This window comes from Nycticebus coucang, chromosome 14 (genome assembly GCF_027406575.1).
Source record: "Nycticebus coucang isolate mNycCou1 chromosome 14, mNycCou1.pri, whole genome shotgun sequence".
Taxonomy (NCBI): domain Eukaryota; kingdom Metazoa; phylum Chordata; class Mammalia; order Primates; family Lorisidae; genus Nycticebus; species Nycticebus coucang.
The window spans coordinates 70,356,586-70,376,463 of record NC_069793.1 but is presented as its reverse complement, the minus strand read 5'-3'; the positions used below and the strand labels follow the sequence as shown (position 1 = coordinate 70,376,463).

Below are 19,878 nucleotides of genomic sequence, written 5' to 3'. Positions count from 1 at the left end.
GTAATCTCTCAAAGTTACCCCTTTGGAGAAGGGGTTCACATTTATTTAAATGATGCTTTCCTGACAGCATTTTTAATTTTAATGTTTGAGTTGATAAATTCATGATGTTTAAAATTCAAAAAGTATAAAAGGGTATAAGTAAAAAACAAATTTCATACCTTCCACACCTGGCCTGAGCTTTTTAAAAGGACCCAGTGCATGGTTCCTAGCCCGTGTCCCGTGCCATTTTCTTCAGTGCTGTGGGGGTGGTATCCCAGGGGCTTTTCTAGGCTGCCCTGCAGTTTCAGATCTTGGCTCTACCACTTACTGTATGAACTTGCAAATGCTAATTAACCTGTTTGGGCCTCAGGTTTTTAGTGGTTTTTGCATTTTGTATTTTGTAAATTGGGAATAATGGTGCAATAGGAGCACTTTTATCCAGCACAATCTGATCTGATTATTGGTCCAGTAATTGAGAAAGTTAAAGTAGGGAATCTTAGAGAAAGAGAGAGAGAGATTGAGAGATTCTATCTGTAAGCCTATAATGCTTAAAAAAACCCACCTAAAACTTAGTATCTTAAACAAATATTATGTCTCGTAGTTTGACTGACAGCTAAGTAGTTGTTCTAAGGTGTGATCCAGCTGGGCTGAGCTGGATGGTCTGTGATGGCCTCATTCATTTGTCTAGAGTCTCACCTAGGGTGACCAGGGTCTCTCTTCATGTGTTTGCTCATCCTTGAGGAGGCTACCTTGATTATGTTCACCTGGTAGTGATGGGTTCCCAGCAGCAAGAGAGGTCAACCCCTGAAGCACACATACTTTCCAAGGTTCTTCCAGGGCTAGGTTGCGGATGTTCCATTGACCAAAGGAAACCTCATGGGCCAAGTCCAGATACAAGGTGGACGAGAAACAGACTTCAAAGCTAAGTCACATTGCACAGGAGCCTGCATGTGTGGTTTGAAGGGAATTTTGTGGTCATTTTTATAAACAGTATGCCACACACACACATTTTATTTTAATTTAAAATACTTACCTTTTGACATAGAAGTAGTCTTTTCTTCAAAGATACTTTGGCTAATTGAATTCTATGTTCTCATGGTTAAGTGTTCAAATGAAGTAGGAATGATTTCTAATTTTTGTTTCTTTAAAGAAGAACAAGAGCTTAACAAGCTCTTTAAAGAAGAACAAAAGCCAATAATTCAGATTATGAGAATCAATCTGAATGAGTAATATACCGAAATCTTTCTAGTTCCTTCACACCAATTTCTTGTAGTGCTTCATCCACACCAAATGAAATTGCAGCTTATTTTTTAATGACTTACTCTGTTTGTTGAGTTTTACAAAGCATTTGACTTAGTTTTCTTGAAAATGATATATCTTTTTTTTCCAGATTTTAGAGATTTAAGCAGCATCTAATTATACTGCACAATTATAATAACAAATACAATTGACCTAAGCCATCTGGGGAACAAGGGTGACTGATTTTTGGTGAACATTCAGCTTACCTGGAAGGCATCCTGGAGCAATCAGCATACCATAGTATTTGGTTAAAAGCTTCTACAAGTAGGGCTGTTGTAAGGATTGATTGTTAAAATACCCCTATAGTGCTCAGAACACTTGCTGGCTCGTGGTAAATGTTCATTAATTTTTAGTTATTATCTTATTATTGTGATCATTAGTATTTTTATTGTTAATATTATTATTTAATTCAAGAGGAGACCTTGGGATAGGGTAGAAAATGGCCTGAAAATGAATAAAAAGTGCCAGCCCCGTAGTATCAAGGGACATTGGAAAGGGAGCAATGGAAGTAGAAAGGGAGGATCAAATCAGGGAATTATAAAATTCACACAGAGACGGAGTTCTGGGAAATAGGTTATTTGCTCAAGTTGCATAGAGGATAGGGCCTCTAGTGAGGGGGAATTACATTTCTGCGTATTTACTGAAACAGGATCATTTAGAATAATGATTTCCAAATGCTGGTTCACAGACTGGTTGCTTCAGCATCACCTGGGGAGCATGTTAAAAGGCGGAGATCCTGATTTGTTAGGACTGTGGTGAGACCTGAAAACATGTACAACTAAGAAAAAGGGAGGATTGGCTGCATGGCCAGGTTTGAGAAGCCATGCCCCCAAATCACAGCGTTGTAGAAGTCCAGAAAACCTGGGCTGTAGTCCCATGTCCAGAGCAGACTTCCTGTGTGATTTCTCTGGGACCATCTCCAACTTCTGTCTTGAGAGTCAAGGGAAGTGAAGGGTGTACAGTGTTCTGTCCCTTGGAGAACCCCCTAAATGTGTCACAGTGACTGTGAGGATACTTCAAGTACTCTGTGTTTGCGAATGCCACATCAGTTAAGGTTCTTCCACCTGATCTGATCCCTTTCCTCTACTTTTCAAGTCCTGACAGCAGAACAAAGGACTTGGTTGGCCTTCTTTCAATCCCATCATTTTGTGATGTGTGATGTAAAATCCCTTCTAACTGTAAAGGTGTTTATGTTTTGTTTTATGTTTTTGCAGACACCAAAGTTCTATATGTTCTTGTGGCTTCTCACAGATACTGTTTCTGCAATTTTCATTTTTGCCATATTTTATTTTTACTGGTAAGTATATATTTGTTAATTTCTAATGTAATAAATGGGTTCTTACAGAAAAAACAGAGTCATACTTTTCCTGTAGTCCCACATGGCAAGATGGGGTTTATGATCTGAACCTCTCATTTCTTCTCATACTGTCTGCAGCTTCTCACACCCTTTGACTTCCCCAACACAGTCCTTACCCTGACAATGCTGTCTTCCCCAACACAAGACAGCATTGTCAGGATAAGGACTAAGTAAAAACTTAGTCAAGTCTATCATTATGCCTTCAGTATGGAGCAGCTGGGGGAGGACAGAGGTTTAAGATTGCCAGAACAAGTGCCTCCTTGCCTTCCTACCATCCATGACATCAGACAAAGCAGGGTACTGTGCAAAGAGCAAGCTCACAAACCAGAAAGACTGGGTTTTAGCCCTAGCTTTGCACCCTTAGTTGCTGGGTGACCCTAGGAAAATCATTTCCCCTTTCTGGGGCAGAGTCTTTATTTGTCCAAGAAAATGACATTTGAGAATCCTTGCAGCCAGATGCTACAGGATCGCAAGTTTCAAGGTGGAGAAGGGAAAGAGCATCCTGGAAGAGGAATGTTAGTTAGAAGATACCATGGTTCTTTCAACCCCATCATTTTGTGATTTGTGATGTATCCTTTAAAGAGGGGAAGCCCAACCCTCTGCTTAAAGGAAAATCTGACTAGATAATGCTTCTTTACTGCCTTGGATTATTGACTTTCTTAGAAGGGATCTGTGAATTCATGAATGGTATGCTTCCTTTCAGGCAGAGAGAGACCAAAATAGAACAATTGTTCAAAATCTCCAGCATTCACACAGGTAATGTCTATCCCACTCCTATCTCTTTGTCTCTTTCCTGTCTGCTTTTCATGTCTCTGACAAGAGCTTCGGGTGTCTGGGAAACTGGGGGAGGGGAAACATAGGCTAGGCACAGATTCTGGAGGGTCCTCTATATCAGGCTTCAGGCTTTAGACTGAATCCTCTAAGGAGTGAGATCCCTTGGAAGATTTCAGGCATGGGTGTTTATTTGTTCATTTCCTCATGTATCAGTTATTGAGTTTTTACCACTTTGTACCAGGCACTTAGAAAGGGCTAACTGAAAGATAACTGAAAGCTGTCTGTGGAGGGTGGCCCAGGAGAGAGGAGAGCTGACCCACAAAGAGCAGTGAGGAAGCAGGCAAAAATGTAGCAGATGACCCTCAGAGCCAGGCATGTAGGTCCAGGACAGAGCAGCTACCACACCCATTAGGACTGAAGGTGCTCTATGGGGCTTCATTTGTGGGTAATGTATGTTGGAGGCTGGAGGAAGAAAACTTCAGAAGTCCTGGAATGCTAGAGAAGAGTCTAATCTCTGCATATCAGCAATCAGGAAATGGCAAATGAGTTTCACTCAAGGGTGCACTATAGTGAGATTTCTGTGTAAAATGTTGGAAATATTTATTCAGCAGAATAACTCAGGGGCTGAGGAAGTAAATAGTTCCAGCAAAGAAAGGAAGGCTAGAGTTTATTTTTAGAGAGTTGTGGGGATAATCACACAGTGAGTTAGTAGTTTTGAAAGCCAGTGCAATGTCAAAGGGAAAACCAATGAGGAGGCAGCAGACTTGGGATATAATTTCCTTCCATTGCTCCTGGGCCTTCAATAAAGTTGGCACGGTCACAAAATCATGAGTGACTTTAGTCTCCTGTGGACAATGGTGATGGTCCTGTGATTCCGTGTGCTTGCTGAAAGATGGTTGAACTGATACAACACTTAGGATTGCAGGAAGGAACCATGAAAAAATAAGTTTAGAAATTTGAAAAAATTGAATGGAAAGCAAATTGGACTTTCATGTGTGTGAAACTGAAGGTTTAAGCCAAGTTGACCCAAATCCCAATGTGGTGGTGAGATCTCAGGCAACTCCAAGTTATGTGGATTTTAAGAAAACCACCCAACTGGCTGTTTAAGAAGTCTGAAGGCTATATTCCAGTTACCTTATGATTATCTGCAGTTGTATTCGTAAGCTAGGGCTGCCATAACAAAAAACAATAGATTGGGTGACTTGAATGACAGAAATTTATTTTCTCACCATTCTGGAGGCTGGAAATCCAAGATCAATGTGCTGGCAAATATGAAGACCCCTACTGAGAGATCTCTTCCTAGCTTGTAGATAGCTGCCCTGTTGTTCTGTTCTCACATGACCTTTCCTCTGTGTGTGCTTGGGGAGAAAGATCACTGGTCTTTCTTCCTTTTCTTATAAGGACACAACTTCTGTTGGATTAGGGTCCCACTCTTAAAATGGTGATGAAACATGGATAGGAAAGAAGTTTTGAAAATAAAATTGAAAAACTGTATAAATTTGGATAAAGGAAGTAGCTATCATGAAAATAGTAGTCCCATCCTCTACCATGTTGAAATGGTGATTAAAAAAAAGAGTAGAAAATAAGGAATTTTCTCTATTTTTAAGAGTTTTAATTGCCTTTTAACAGAAACTAGTTTTGCCTAAACCAAGTAGAAAGAAAAATATATTGAAAGGCTATTTGGGTATCTCCAAGAGAAACCTAGAAGGTTCAGGACCATGTTTAGAATCAGAGAAGGAACAAGGAAGACTAGACAGAAGCCAAGACCTCAGCCACACCACAGCCCAATCTTCAGTTGGAGGAAGACAGAGCCTCTTGGAGCCTCGTACACTGCACACAGAGTGCCATATCTTGCACCACAGCCACCTCTAGATGGGCATGTACTCCTGTACCCACTGTGCCACAATCACCACCAGAAGGCATTTATTTTCTCTCTAGCTTGAGGGTGTATTTTTTTTTTTTTTTTAGCAATTTGAAGGAGTCAATACTTTGTCTTCTGTCTTATATAGATTCTCATGAAAACTCTTCAATTTTCTTACCTTTGTTTCCCTGTTTGTCTTTTTCTCTTCTGATTGCTTTTTAACATTATCTTCTTATTACTGGTTTTTGGTAGTTTGATTATGGTTTACTGTGTTATAGGTGTGAGAAAGAGAAAAACTATCTTGCTTAGGGTTTGCTGAAAATCTTAGAGTATAATTTTCATCAAATTGGACAAACTTCAGTCTTTATTTATTCAGATATTTTTCTGCCCTTCTGCTTCACTGATTTCTGGGATTCCAATTACACATATATTATAGAATATGATATTATTCCATAGATTACTGAGACTGTTCATTTTTTTAGCCTTTATATTTGCTTCATTTTTGTATAGATTCTATTTCTGTATATATTCATTTTCATTGCTATGTAAAAAATTACCCGAACCTAGCAGCTTAAAACAACACAAATCTATCTCACAGGCGTAAGTTAGATAGGTCCTTTGTGTAGCATCTCACCAGGCTAAAATCAGGTATCAGTTATGGCTGCAATCTCATCTGAAGTTTAGGGTTCTTTTCCAAGCTCCCTGGTTGTTAGCAGAAATTAATTCCTCATTTATAGGACTGAAGTTATCCTGACTTTTTTGATGGCTGTTGGCTCTCAGCTCCTTAGAGGCCACCCTCAGGTCCTAGCCACATGATCCTCACAACATACTTCTTCAAAGCCAACAAAAGAATATCTCTCCAGTGTGCTATGATGAAATCTTATGTAGTGTAATATAATCATGCGAGTAACTATCCTATCACTTTTGTCATATAATATAACCTAATCAAGGGAGTAAGAGTCCTATCATAGTCACAAGTCTCATCCCACTCAAGAGAAGGGGATTGTATTATACAAGGGATATATACCAAAGATTGGGAATCTTAAGGAATGTCATGGAATTTTGCCTCCCATACTATGTCTTCAACTTCACTGATCTTTTCTTCTATAATATCTAATCTGTTAATTTAAAACAGAGATATTTTTATTTGGAATATTATATTTTTCATCCCTAGAACTTCCATTGGGTTCTTTTTACATCTTCCTTTTCTCTCCTCATTATGTCCATGTTTGCTTTAAATATTTGGACATAGTTGTAATAGTTGTTCATTATTATTATTTGTTTGCTAGTTATATCATCTGTTATTTATGGGTCCATTTCTATTTTCCCAATCATCTTCTGTCTATGGATCATATTTTCCTGATCCTTAGTATGTCAGCTACCTACCAGTATTTACCATATTACAAATTTAAAAAATTTACTAATTTATTTTAAAGTAATTTTTAAAAACCCCTTTATGTATATAACATAAATACCAATTTTTAAAAATAACTATTTTACAAAACAAAAATATAGCAGTTATTTTACATTTCTATAGATCTTTCTAATGTCTAGATTAGTATATGACAAGAATTCTCATTTCTGCTTCTGCATTCAAACTCTTGCACTATCACCTATCACGTGTCCACTGGAAAACTCTACTATACATTGATGGGAGCATGAGAACATCAAATAATATATTAGTATTTTATGGAGATAATTTGGGCTTCATGAACCACCCTAAAAGAGGCTCTCAGAAACCTCCACAGGTCCCTAAATGATACTTTGAGAACTGCTGATCTAAATGTTCACATTTATCAGCAAAACAGTATATTACAGATGATTGCAGCATCTGTACCCATATATCCCTTAATAATTTTATGCCTTCATTTTTAAACTATTGATCAGTTTTACTAGAAGTTTTCCAGTTTTATCAGCCTTGGTGAAAAAGATGAATACAAATATCAAAAAACCTCAAGATATGTGGAATAAGATGAATTCAAACCCACACCAAGACATATTAGAAGAAAACTGTCAAAAGACAGATGCAGGAAATGAGAAACAAAAAATCCTTTATAATATATAGAAAACAAATAGCAAAAATGACAGAACTAAATTTATCCTTATTAATGATTACTTTAAAAACAAATAGATTAAACTTTTTCAGTCAAAATATAGAGATTGGCAAAATGGATTTAAAAAAAACATGATCCAACTATATGAGAACTCTATGAAAGATTCATTTTAAATCCAAAGACACAAATAGATCGAAAGTAAAAGGATGGAAAAAGATGTTCCATGCAAATAGTAACCAAAAGAGAGCAGAGTTGGCTATACTAGTATCAGACAAAATAGACTGATCAGAAAGGTATATGATTGATTACTGAAAACTACAAGGCTTTACTGAAAAAAAGAAGACTCAAATAAATGGAGCAATATATCATGTTTATGAACTAGAAAATCTATTATCATAAAGACATTAGTTGCCATGGGATTGACGTACAATTCAAATCCAATAGAAATCCTCTTTCTTCTATGGAGCTAATAAAAAAAAAAGCAGCTCATGTGTGCAGCTGCTTTTTCCAGATTGAATTATATTCAGGTCAAAAATAACTGAGCATCCATAGTAACTAAAAACTTAAAAAAAAAAGAAGAAAAAGAAGAAGAAGGTAAATTTAAGAAAAATATAATAATAGCATCAACAACAACTTTGAATTCTGAGCTTACTTCTTTGGATTCTTTCTTCTAGATTTTGGTTCCATAGTTTCTCATTACATTGTGAACTCTTAGATAGTTTAAAGATAAATTTAACTCATATAATTTATATCTACAAATAATTTTTGTAGATCATCTTGTTTTTAATTTGTCTTTGGTAAGAGTTGGTCTCAATTTTCTAGCTCCATTACTGTAAGAAGTCTCTACCATCTATTTTTTTCTATCAATGAGACAAAAGTTACTTATTAAGCGCTTACTGTGTGACAGACGGTTTTGAGAACCATGTATACACTGATAAGCAAGACTAAATCTCTGTCCTTTAAAAACTTTCATTTTCTATTGAATCTAATGTGGAACCAACAGCTGTGAAATATCTGAACTTTAAGCAAATGGCAATCCCTGCTTTCTGAGGGCTTCCATGGTAAACTAGAGCATCACACAGTAGACTCTTGAGCCCCAGCCCCAGGCCATAGTAGAGTGTCATGAAGTCTGAAGGGAACAGGAGAACTTGGGGGAAAGCTCCTGAGAGGGTAAGTGAAAGGCTAACATTTGAGAGATGACTTGGATTTCACACATGACTGGTAGAGGGTTGGAGAAGTGACATTTGAGGAATATGCATTTGTGTCTTTTCTACCTCACAGGTGCTACAAGTACAAGCCAAAGTGAGGGAGCTTCACACTTACCCACGAACCCACCTGACCGTATGCAAAGTCCTTGGAGCTTAGATGCCCTTGACCCAGCTATAACCAAGAATTCAAAGGAATACCCCAATGCTTTACATTTAGGGGTACCCTCCAAGAAACCAGCACCTATCACGAACACTGTCAAACCTCTGAAGCCTGCCACCCATGACATTCAACCACCAGCACCCAGTACAGGCACCCAAGCACTCAGCTGGAAAGCTACAAATAAGGCCGCCTTCCAAACTACATTACCTGCTTGGCAGGTGGATAAACCAATAATACCCTCCATAGGGGCTTTCCATCCTGAAATAGGAGACCCCCAAGAGACCACCAGGGCTTCATCTTCCCATGAAACCTATACAACTGTACAGTCTACCATATCCAGCTCGTCCTCCTCCTCTGAACACTTGTAAAGGATTAGCCACACTTCTCCTCCCTCTTTCCTCTTTCTCTCTGCGGTGGTGGTGGGGAGTGGTCAATAAAGGCATGCAGAAGGTCCATTGGGGCTCTCAGGAACCATTCTGGTCTAGCCTTTCTATCAAGAAATGGCACAGGCCAGGGGAAGACAGTGTGTGTGGTCTGGAAACTGAAGCTGGTTGCTCTCTGGATACTACACTGTCTCATCATGACACTTAGTGTTTTCCTGCTAAAAGAGTGACTGTGCCTATAAATAAAGGAAACTTTCAGGATACTGGAGGGCAATGGTGTATTCTTTGGACCTCTCTGGGATCACCTGTAGAGTGGTACAATGCCACCCTGAGTCAGAGCAGGAGAGGGGTCATGGGCATGGATCAGAGCAAAGATCTCATCTCCTGCACACAGACTTTCTGATCTAGTGTGCAGTGAGTACTTCCTAAGAGCCTGTGGTTCACTGACTCCCCAGTGGGGTGGTGGCACAAGCCCATGCTCTCCTAATAACTTTTGACCCAGAGGGAAAACTAGAGCTCAGAGAACATGTCTGCGACCCCTCTGTCTGGGAGCCAAATGTTAGCAGTTTCACTGTGTGACCTTCACTCTTTCACACTTCCTTTCTGGCCTCAGCTGCTACTTGATGGTGCCGGGGCAGGGGGCCACAGAACCTTCTGCCTCAGCTTTAGCCTGGGCTGACTGGCTGCCATCCGAACACTGGTGGGCAGGGCTTCAACAGCCACCTTCAACAGCCACCTTATCACCCCATAAAGCAGAGCAGTCTGGTTGGGGACCTCCATGTACACACACAAGCCCCTCCCCCTCCTACATGGACAGCTGGGGAACTAAGGGATAGCACTCTCTAGGGGGTACCCAGTCAGGGACTTAAGTGTCTGGGTCACCCACATCTGAGGGCTAGCAGGGCCCAGCCCTGCTGAGGTTCCCAGCCTTGAGGACAGATCTCAAACCCTCTCACCTAAAGAGGATCCTCCACTGGCATGTCTCTAGGCAGTCACCCCCACCACATCCCATGCCCCACCCACAGCACACCTTCTCTGTCTGAAGCGCCCACTCCTGGCCTAACCCATTCATGTCCAAACTTGGTTGCCCCATGCTGGTCACAAAGCAACATTTTTTCAGGTACCCACTAGACACAGGGATTTAACCCAAAGCAGCACAGTTCTTGGGGTTCTTAGGTACGTCTTGATAACCAAGAAGATACCTGACAGGTGCCAGGGCCACCTCAGCTCCACTGGTCCCAGTTGCCCAGGAGCTGATTCCTCCCCTAGACACCTCCAGCCCATGCACACTTAGGTCCCTATCTTCCAGGCTGATGTCCAGCATTTGCCCCCAACCCACCCAGGTTCCAGTTGGTCCCTTTAAAGCCACTTTCAAGCACATCTTGAGCTCAAGTTCCCCAAACCCCAGACCAGCTGGGCTCTGGCAAACATGGACCAAAGAAGTAGTTACAGAGGACACTGCCCTACAGAGACCTATCCTGACCCCACATGCCCTCCCTCCCATTTCCCTTCCCCAGCAAAGACACTGTAGGGCCAGAGGAGGAAACACATGCTTTATGCCCTGAGGTGATCCAGGGAGACATAAGCAGGGGCCCGGCACTCCCACGGTGATAGATAAAAGTCCTCTGTCTCCCTCATCCCAGCTGGGGATCCAGCTGTTCAGTGTTCTATTCAGTGCACATTTGGTTTAGTTGCTCCCTGTTTGGAGAGCTAGACTGTCCTCTTGGTTCCTCTGTCCTCATGGTACACAAAAAATCAAAGGAGGTTGCACAGTGGGGTGGTTCTGAGACAGGAGAGCCATCCAAGGAGCATGGGCTCTAACAACTGGGAAGGCCACAGCAAGCTAGGGCCAGACCAACCCAGACGCCACAGGGCTGGGTGGAAGGCAGGTCTGCATCCCAGATAGGCTGCCTCCCTGGAAGAAGGTCAGAGGCCAACCCAGCCTCCCTGCCTAGATGGCAAGTCTTTCCCAGCTGTAGGGGTAGATGACGGGCCGGAGCCAACTGTTGCCTCGAGTGCAGGCATGGAACCAGCACCTCCTCCCCACTGTTCACTTGCCACTCCTGGAGCCCCGCTGTTTGCTCATGGCCGTGAGCATCTGGCTAATGTAGGAGGTCAGGAGGTCATCCATCTTGTAGCCCTGGAAGCAGGAGTGAGAGCAGGAGCAGGGCAGTGAGTGGACAGGACCAGCCACTGAGACTCAGAACGTGGTTCTGACGTCTGCAGTGGACAGAACCCAGGACAAAAGGCAAATCCTGGCCTGTTCAGGACTCAGTCTCCCCATCTGCACAGCTGAAAGGTAGAATTCATCCAGCTGGATGGTTGAGGTTCTAAGCTGTAATGACCCCACAGTGAGTCCCTAGCTTATGGCTCTCTCCCTCCAGGAATGACTCCAAAGGCTCTCAAGTTGGACTGTCCTTAGAAGTTTGAGCCCCTTCTGGGAGTCCCATTGCTGGTAGGTGTACCATTGAACTCAGGGCTCAACCTGCAGATACTGAAGGCACTCAAGTTGAATGAGGGTTCTATTCTCTAGCCCTAAGCTGAGCCTCAAACTGACCTGACCTGACCCAGGGGCTGGGAGGAAGGCTAAGATGCAAGTGAGTTGGGGAGCCCACCAGACCTAGAGGAAGAACTCTCACCAGTGACGTCTCACAGAGCAGTTTGCTCCCGCGTACCAGGTTCCCAATGGTAATGTGGAAGTAGGTGTTACCACTGCTCCAGTTGGAGATCTTGGTGAAGGGGTGAGTAGTCAGGATGTCCTGGGAGAACAGAAAGGACATGGAGATAGCTGGGCTCACATCTGTAATCCTAGAACTCTGGGAGGCCAAGGAGGCAGGATTGCTTAAGGTCAGGAGTTCAAGACCAGCCTGAGCAAGAGCAAGACCCCCATCTCTGCTAAAAATAGAAAAATTAGCCAGGCATTGTGGTGGACAGTTGTAGTCCCAGGTACTCAGGAGGGTGAGGCAGGAAGATCACTTGAGCCCAGGAGTTTGAGGTTGCTGTGAGCTACGATGCCAGAGCACTCTACACAGGCTAACAGAGTGAGACTGTCTCAAACAAAAAATGGACATGAAGGTCACCCTCTGGCCTCACTCCCCTCAGCCCCAGAGCCCACAGATGCCTGCATCACCAAATACTTCAGGCCTTCAGTGAGAACATGGCCAGAGGGAAAGGCCAGCTCTACCATGGACTCCTCTCCATGCCTTGGTTTGGACCAGCTGGTTGGACAAAGAAATCCAGGAGTCTGTTGGGTACTTGGGGCATAAATTGGAAAATTGGGATCCCTGAAGGAAATGACACTGTGGGCTTGGATGAAATTTTCCAGGGAGAGTTTGAGAAGGGAGACAAGATGACAGGACAGAGCCTAGGGGAACACCGTGCACGTGGGTTGGGTAGAGAATATACCACAAAGTGAGAAGAACTGAGGAACACGGGGCACATGAAGCTGAGGGGAAGGCGCTGGTCTCAAGTGTGCTTTGCCACCTGTCCAGCTGTACCACTTCTGTACAGGACTTCTCTGGGCCATAAACACAAACAGCAGTGACATGCAGTGACCTTAGCTCACCTGCCATCCTGACTGAATGATGCTGACAAGTCACATACTAAAAAGAATTCATGGGATTTAGTAGGAAAGAGCATGCTAGTAACTTTAGGGGAGCAATTCTGATGGAGCAAATGTGGGGTAGGACGGTGACCCAGCAAACATAGACCACATTTTCAAGATGTGTGGTGAGTGAGGAATGGAAGCTAGAGGTGGTCCATCTGGGACTTGTGTTAGTAATATAGTTGAAGCAAGCCCTCCTGCTCTTTCTTGCCCCTGCTTACCTTTGTTCTGGGATCAATGAGACTGACCCCATACTTGTTGATGGCAATTAAGAGGATCTCGGGGAAGTTTGGCTCTGTAGTTTGCTAGCAAAGAAAGATGGGAAACCATCAGATGGGGGCTCAGGGCAGGAGAAGCTTTTGGGGACAGGAATGAAGCTAGGATGAAGTCAGTCTCTCCTGCTGCCTACTTGGTACAAAGGGCACAGAGATACTGGTGGGCACCTCTGCTGGGCCCTCGGTGTTACCACACATGCCTTCATAGGTCCCCAGATGACCCTCTACTATGACCTTTCTTGCAGCCCACATCTTCCATCTTTTAAAAGCCCTCTTGTACCCTGCATCTGCCTTCCAGGTACCTACCTACCTCCCTGTGCACAGCTGAGCTTCTCGAAAGGCCTCCCAGCCTAGGTGTGACAAAACCATCCCCTCATTCTCTCCTATCAGCTCCTTGCCATTCTTCTGACTCTTGGGTCATGCCCCTTGGATCCCTCCTGCACCCTGCACCCACAGACTCCTCTGGCCCTGTCATGTTCAAACCCTCCAAGGCCAGCCAGCACCTGCAGACCCAGCGCCCTTGCCATCTTGCCAGCTGCTGCTCACCATGGTCAGCTTACCTCACACTTCTGTCCATCCACACTCAACTACTTGTGTTTCCTGCCCAGAGCTGAGCTCTCACACCTACAGCTCTCCTGCCAGGAACACTGTCCTCAGGGTCTTCCTAGAAAGCTCAGGTGTCACCTCCTCTAGAAAGTCTCTCAGCCTTTCTCCTCAGTCTGGGCGGTACATCCTGGGCTGTGCCACCTTGGCACAAGCCATCCTTCATTACCCTGGCCTGTATGCATCTGCCTTCCCTGCTACTGAACTCTGGTCCCTCTGCCCCCAAGGCAGAGCCTTTAGCCAAGACACTCAACTGGGACAATGCTGAGGGTGCTTCCTCCTTTCCTCATCAGGGCAAGTGTCCAAGACCAGGACTGTCTCCCGCAGTCCTGGGGAGGAGTCTCTGTGCCGTCTCCTCCTCCCCATTCACCCTCTACACCCCTCTGAGAAGCTCCCATGTCATACCTTCACCTCGAAGAAGGCTGAGCCAAAGGTGGGCCACTTGAAGATGAGCTTCAGGAAGGCCAGCTTGGCCTCTTCCTTGGACTTCCCCGCATGCTTGTTGAAGTAGGCAACAATGGACTGATGGGGGTGAGAGGTGGGATGTGGTGTCAGGGCAGGCCCAGGACGGTCCTGGGGGCTGTGTGAGGCCTCCCCTCACCCCAGATGATGGACTTCTGACCTCTCTTCCCACCCCGGCAGGCCAGCCAAAGGGTACCAGTAGGTCACCATGATAACCAGTACAGGGCACATTGCTGTCAGGTGGCCGCTGTACTTTGCATGTGGCCTGGGAAACAGAGCAGGTAGGGTAGCCTTACTCTGTATAGGAGTAACAGAACAGAAGGTAGCCTTACTCTGTATAGGAGCCACAGAGCTGGTAGGCCACAGGCCAGTGCCTGCCTGTTGACCCCTGGGGTGCCCAAGACCCATTCAGGGCCCCCCATCCCACTGCCCATCCTCTGCTCACCCGCTTCCAATCATCAGGTGAGACCTGCCGGATAAGGTCCTGGGGCACCAGTTCCCGCAGCAGTTTGGGGATGCTGGGGAAGTAGGACTTGTCCTCCTCAAACTTGACCCTGTAGATCAGCGCCCCCAGCTGCAGCACCTCCTCCCGTGTGCACTTGTGGTAGCCTCGGAGGTATTTGGGCAACTCCTGCCAGACACAGGATTGGTCACAGGCATGGAGGGACCTGGAGGACATGGGCTCCTTCCCACCACAAGGCTGGAGTCTCCTGCCTTATCCCTGATTGGGGCCCCTGCGCTGCTCCACTCAACTGACACTGATCCCTGGGGTAATGGCACAGGACAGGGAAACAGCCAGTCTGCCTGTACAGCCAGCACTTGTGGTTTGAAAGCATGGCCAAGTCTGAGCGGTAGTTCATTTCCCCTCGTAGCAGTCCAGTGAGGTGAGCAGCAACCCTCAGAGATGAAGAAACTGAGAGTGACCAGCTGGGGAACCTCTCGCCTCCCACGCCTGCCCTTCTGTAGAAGAGCGCTCAGTCTGGCCTCCTCCCACATGGCCCCTGGAGACCAGCTGGTTTCACCAACAACACAGGCACTGCCAACCTGCTGAGCTTTCAGACCCAGAACAACTGAGGGCACGGAATGGACCAGACCAGCACTGCCCACAGACTCCTGCAGCCTTAGCACCACCGACATCCACCCCTAAATTCATGTAGCTTTCATTGCACCCAGCTGTTCACTGAGTCACCAATTCACCTATTCACTGGTCCATCAATTCAACAAATATTTGTTGAGCATCTACTACCCCGTTTTCCCCAAAATAAGACATCCTCTGAAAATAAGACCTACTTACAGGAAAGATAAGACGTCCCCTGAAAATAAGACCTAGTGCATCTTTGGGAGCACACCTTAAAATAAGACACTGTCTTATTTTCGGGGAAACAGGGTACGAGCTGGACCCGGTAAGCAACAGTACACCCCCTTCCTACTCTCATAGAACTTGTAGTCTCCAGGTTATTCACCTGATAACCACACCAAACATATACGTAATGACAGTTGTGGTGCTGTGAGAACATGTAACAAGGTGACCTGATCTGGTCTCCATGACAGGAAGACTTCCTTTAAGATAAGATATTTGAACTGACATCTAGAAGCTCAGCAGGTGGGGGAAGGAATCAAGGGAAGATCCCAGATAGGACATCCCGAAGAGTCCCCACGGCACACCCAAGACTCTGAGAGCTCAGCTGAGTGAACTGAGCCAAAAGCTGCCAGGCGTGAGACAAAGCAGCAAGAGTAGGAAGTGGCATCACCACGCAGGGACACAGGGACCTGGGCTTATACCCTAAGAGCAGTGGAAACCACTGAAAGGATTTGACAAGCAGGATGACGCCCCTGTGGAAAAAGGATTGGAGGGGGCCAAAAAGGATGGAGGAGACCAGGGAGAAGGTCACTGCCTCCATCTGGATGAGAGGTGTGTGATCTTAATTATATTGCTGGGCCTTTCTGAGTCTGTTTCTCTCTCTGTAAAATAGGGACCACATACCTACTTCTTAGGGTTAGTTGGGAGGACAGAATGAAAGACGTAGGCTCAGCATATGAGCTGCCCTCCTGGCTTTCTGCAGGTGCAGGCCTATGCTAGGAAATGTTTATAGACTTGCAGAGGTCTTGGATAGACCCAGTAATTGCAGCGGAATCTTGAGTTCAGAGGACAATGGTGCACTGAGGGAGGGGCTGAGCAGGTGCAGCTGGGAGCTCAGAGGAAGAAGGTCAGGCCCCTGAGGGCTGATGGGTAAGGAGACAGAAGGATCAGAGGGTGGACCATTCCTAGGGACTCAGTGGTCTTGACAGGAATCCTTTCGAGGAGGGGCTGTTACAAGGCCCCCACCTGGCAAGGGCAGTGGTCTGTTTTCCAGATCACAGTACAGCCAGGCTAGCAGCACACAAAGGCAACTAGAGCAGAGAGGAACTGGGCAGCTCACCTGGTAATAGTGGAAGATGGAGTCGGCCATGGGGTCCTTCCCCGGGACGGTAGTGGTCCATAGCTTCTTCATGAAGAACACCTGGTAGGTGAGCGAGGGCACGATTCCTATGGCACAGGGTGGTCAGTCACCCCAAGAGTCCCCAGCACAGAGGGCTGCCCATGCACCCTCCCTGCTCTGGGCCTCAGATGATCCCAGGACCTGGCTTCATTACCATCCTTGATGGGCCTCGCTTTCTTTATCCAGTCTGTCAGGTGTCGGACAAAGTCGAAGAAGAAATCATTCTCAGGGACGCTGATGACCTAGGCACATAGCCACTGTGTTTACTTACTTCAGTTCCAGCGAAACTGGGTTTTCTGATGCTCCCAGTCAGGCCTTCCTGGAAGCCCCTTCTCCAGAAAGACTCTATTCCCAACCAGAGGGGTTTCTGTATCAGCCCCAACCTGCCCAACTGTGCCTATTAAATGTCTCCAGAACAGCCCACTTCCTGCCCAGAGTGACAGTCATTCCGGTGGCTAGGACATACACTGTTCTAGGTACAAAGGAACCTGGTCAAGAATGAGGCCCAATCCCTGCCTGAACATTCTCTGGCATCTATGTCCAGCTGCTCCTGAAGGTTCTGAGCTCCCAAGGTCACCTCTGGGTCCCCAGAGTCTAGCACAGGGACAGTCATGAAGTGAGGAGACAGAAACAGATGCACACAGAGCTGTCAGCGGGCAATAGGAAGAAGCACCTACTTCTGCCTTCCCGTGGGAGGGGAGCTTAAAGCTGAGCCTTTAGACTTCCATGGGGAGAGGAGCTGGAGGAGGGGCAACATGAGATGGTACAGGGGTATAAGCTTTAGAGTTAGTCCTGCCAGGAGCTGAGTCCCTGCTGTGTGACTTTGGACAAGTTACCTGACCTCTCTGAACCCTAAAGTTCTGTGGTCTATTAATTAATGATACTCATACCTCCCTCAAGGGTTATTTCAAGGGTTAATTGGCCCCAGCATGGCAGCTGAGGGACCAGTCAAAGCAAATCTGGGAAGTACATGTGTGCGGGGGCAGGGTGAGGAGCCTAGTGTGTGGAGTGTGGAGCGCCTGGGCACAGGGCTCCCAAGAGGGTCTGAGGCCACGTGCAATGCCTCTGAGGAGAGACTTAGGGGCAGCTGCTCTGTGCGAGAGACTGCAGGAGTGGAAGAAGAGGGCTGCACGTCAGCACCCCTCTTCTCTCTCTCTCTTCCCCCCACCACTTCCCACTGCTGCCCATAGTCCCTACAGACCCCAAAAATCTCTCAACAGATGAGGCAACAGCAGGCAGGTATATAGCCAGTAACCTACCTTGTCTGCAATTTTGACAAAGAGGCTGAATCCCTCTGAGGACTTGAGGAGCAACCGGGTGGCGATGTTCTGGCAGAAATCCTTAGCCTTGGTGCTGGACTCCACCTCGAAGGCCTGGGACAGACAGTGCTGCTTGGCTCCTGCAAGCCCTTTCCTGGGACCTGGTCCTCCCACCCTCTCTGGCTGCACCTCCTAGACTGAGTCCCTACCCACCTATGATACCCTCCCTCTATGGGGGATTCAGAGCTCGGCACAGTGTTTTAAAAAGGGGAAAAAGCCACTCCTGTCCTCCCAGATCTTCTCCTCCCAACCTTTCAAGCAGGGCTTGGCCTTGGCCTCGGTACTCCTGGGTGCCAGGCCTGACTGTACAATCAGAAGAGCAGAGGCTAAGGGAGCACAAGGGGAATGAGGGTGGGGTGATGGGAAAGAGAGAGATTTGAGGAAGAAGAAAAGAAAATCCCAAAACTAGGAGGGGAAAAGCAGTCCTGATGGGCGAGAGGATCTGAGTCTGCAAAGCGTTAGGTGGAAGAAACAGAGAGATCTGGGGACAGCATCCACTGGAGGAGATGGGAAAGGATTTTAGAAAGTTTTCTGTCCTTGTGACCTGAATCCTATTGTGGCATTTCTGAGTCTCTAGCCTCAGATAAGTCTTACACTACTATTCAAACTAAAAGTTAATCTGGATGAGATGCTGAGCTGAGATGTGGCAGGGAGTGAGGATCACAGGGCCTGACATTGTGGGCTGACAGAAAGACCTAAAAGAAAGAAAAGGGTAGAGGGGACGCCAACCAGACTAGATGAGGAGGCCAGGAGAGGCCTGGGGGGTTCTGCCCACAGGAAAGTAGGCTCAGGGTGATAGGGGAGCCTGGACTTTGGGGTCAGTGGGACCCTGTGCCCAAGAAGAGAGCTGGAATCAGGGGCATGGCACCAGCACAGCCCAGTCAGAGGGACAAAGATCCTCCTCAGAGACAAGGAGGGAGGGACAGCCTCTGAAGGAAGCTGCAGAGGTTGGACCAGGAACCCAGGGCAAATGTGGGGCTGCAGGGGAGAGGCCTCAGGACTACCCCCTGTGTCAGCCTGAGCTCAGCTCTGTCAGGTGCAGACTGAGAAGCAAGGGACCCTCACCTCGTCGGTGTCATCAGGGAAGTAGACTTTGTGGAAAATCTGGGTGGTTTTGTGCTGGATGGCCTCCACCTCCACCAGGTGCGGGGGGTACTTCCGGGATCCATTTCTGAAAACGAGGCAAGATATGGGGTAGGTTGGTGAGACCATGGGCACTGGAGCACAAGAAACTTTGGAGACAGACAAAGCTGATTCTTTCCCCCATCCACCACTTCCTACCATGGGACCAGCCACTGACCCCCTTCAGAGACTTGAGTTCCTCATCTGTAAAATGGGATGATAATAGTACCCAGCACAGAGGGTTTGATAATAATACCCACAACAGAGGGTTGTGGAGGGGACCAAATGAAGTGAAGGAGGCAAGTGGACTTGGCAGAGTGTGAAGGGGGCCCAGGTGTCTTTGCCTCCCCCATGGTCCCACACTCCTATGCAGCCAGGCTCTCCAGGTGTGTCCAGGATGGAGGTACCACAGGCCGGGGCTGTGAATGCTGGGGTACCTCCAGGCTCCTGGGCCTCATTCCCAAGGGGCTCATCCCCCAAGCCCCACGTGCCCAGGAGCCCATCCCTGTGCCTGCCCCTGGCAGCCATCATACCTCAGGGCCTTCTGGAGCCGCTGTAGGCAGTCAATGGCGAGTGGGCAGGGCTTTCGGGACTGCAGGAAGCGCTGCACGTGGGGCAGGAGGATGTTACTGGGCGGGAAAAGGCCCGTGCACAGCCAGAGCAGCTCCCAGCCCCGCTCCTCACTGTACCTGTGGGAGGAAGCATGGTGTCCAGCCGGCAGCCACCATTGGGAACCACAGGGACCTGTGCACGCCTTGGGGCCATACAACTTGGCTGCTTACCACAGCAGCACCTGCCTGCCCTGCCCTGAGCCCTAGTGAGGACTTCACAGACCTGCCTCTCTCACAGCCACGTCCAAGCAGAGCTACTCAAAGTGTGGTTGGCAAATCACACCAGGCCACACAGTCACCAGTCCAGGCGGACATAAGGCGCTAATG

At 46.7% G+C, this 19,878-nt stretch overlaps 2 protein-coding genes across 2 annotated transcripts in view; one reads left to right on the top strand and one right to left on the bottom strand.

Moving 5' to 3' along the window:
- GDPD4 (glycerophosphodiester phosphodiesterase domain containing 4) overlaps nucleotides 1-10,521 on the top strand; it is a 108,057-nt gene extending 97,536 nt beyond the window's left edge. The window contains exons 14-16 of the mRNA XM_053561768.1: nucleotides 2,493-2,575; nucleotides 3,339-3,391; nucleotides 8,606-10,521. Coding sequence (XP_053417743.1) covers nucleotides 2,493-2,575; nucleotides 3,339-3,391; nucleotides 8,606-9,060 — 591 coding nt within the window. The 3' untranslated portion in view covers nucleotides 9,061-10,521. The remainder of the gene's footprint in view (nucleotides 1-2,492; nucleotides 2,576-3,338; nucleotides 3,392-8,605) is intronic.
- Nucleotides 10,522-10,590: 69 nt separating this feature from the next.
- The window catches only part of MYO7A (myosin VIIA), a 71,807-nt gene continuing 62,519 nt past the window's right edge, over nucleotides 10,591-19,878 (bottom strand). Inside the window, exons 39-48 of the mRNA XM_053561766.1 lie at nucleotides 19,474-19,629; nucleotides 18,884-18,989; nucleotides 17,759-17,872; nucleotides 16,654-16,741; nucleotides 16,440-16,546; nucleotides 14,465-14,650; nucleotides 13,963-14,079; nucleotides 12,901-12,984; nucleotides 11,715-11,834; nucleotides 10,591-11,215 (exon numbers count right to left, since the gene is read on the bottom strand). Of these exons, the coding sequence (XP_053417741.1) occupies nucleotides 11,126-11,215; nucleotides 11,715-11,834; nucleotides 12,901-12,984; nucleotides 13,963-14,079; nucleotides 14,465-14,650; nucleotides 16,440-16,546; nucleotides 16,654-16,741; nucleotides 17,759-17,872; nucleotides 18,884-18,989; nucleotides 19,474-19,629 (1,168 nt within the window). The 3' untranslated portion in view covers nucleotides 10,591-11,125. The remainder of the gene's footprint in view (nucleotides 11,216-11,714; nucleotides 11,835-12,900; nucleotides 12,985-13,962; nucleotides 14,080-14,464; nucleotides 14,651-16,439; nucleotides 16,547-16,653; nucleotides 16,742-17,758; nucleotides 17,873-18,883; nucleotides 18,990-19,473; nucleotides 19,630-19,878) is intronic.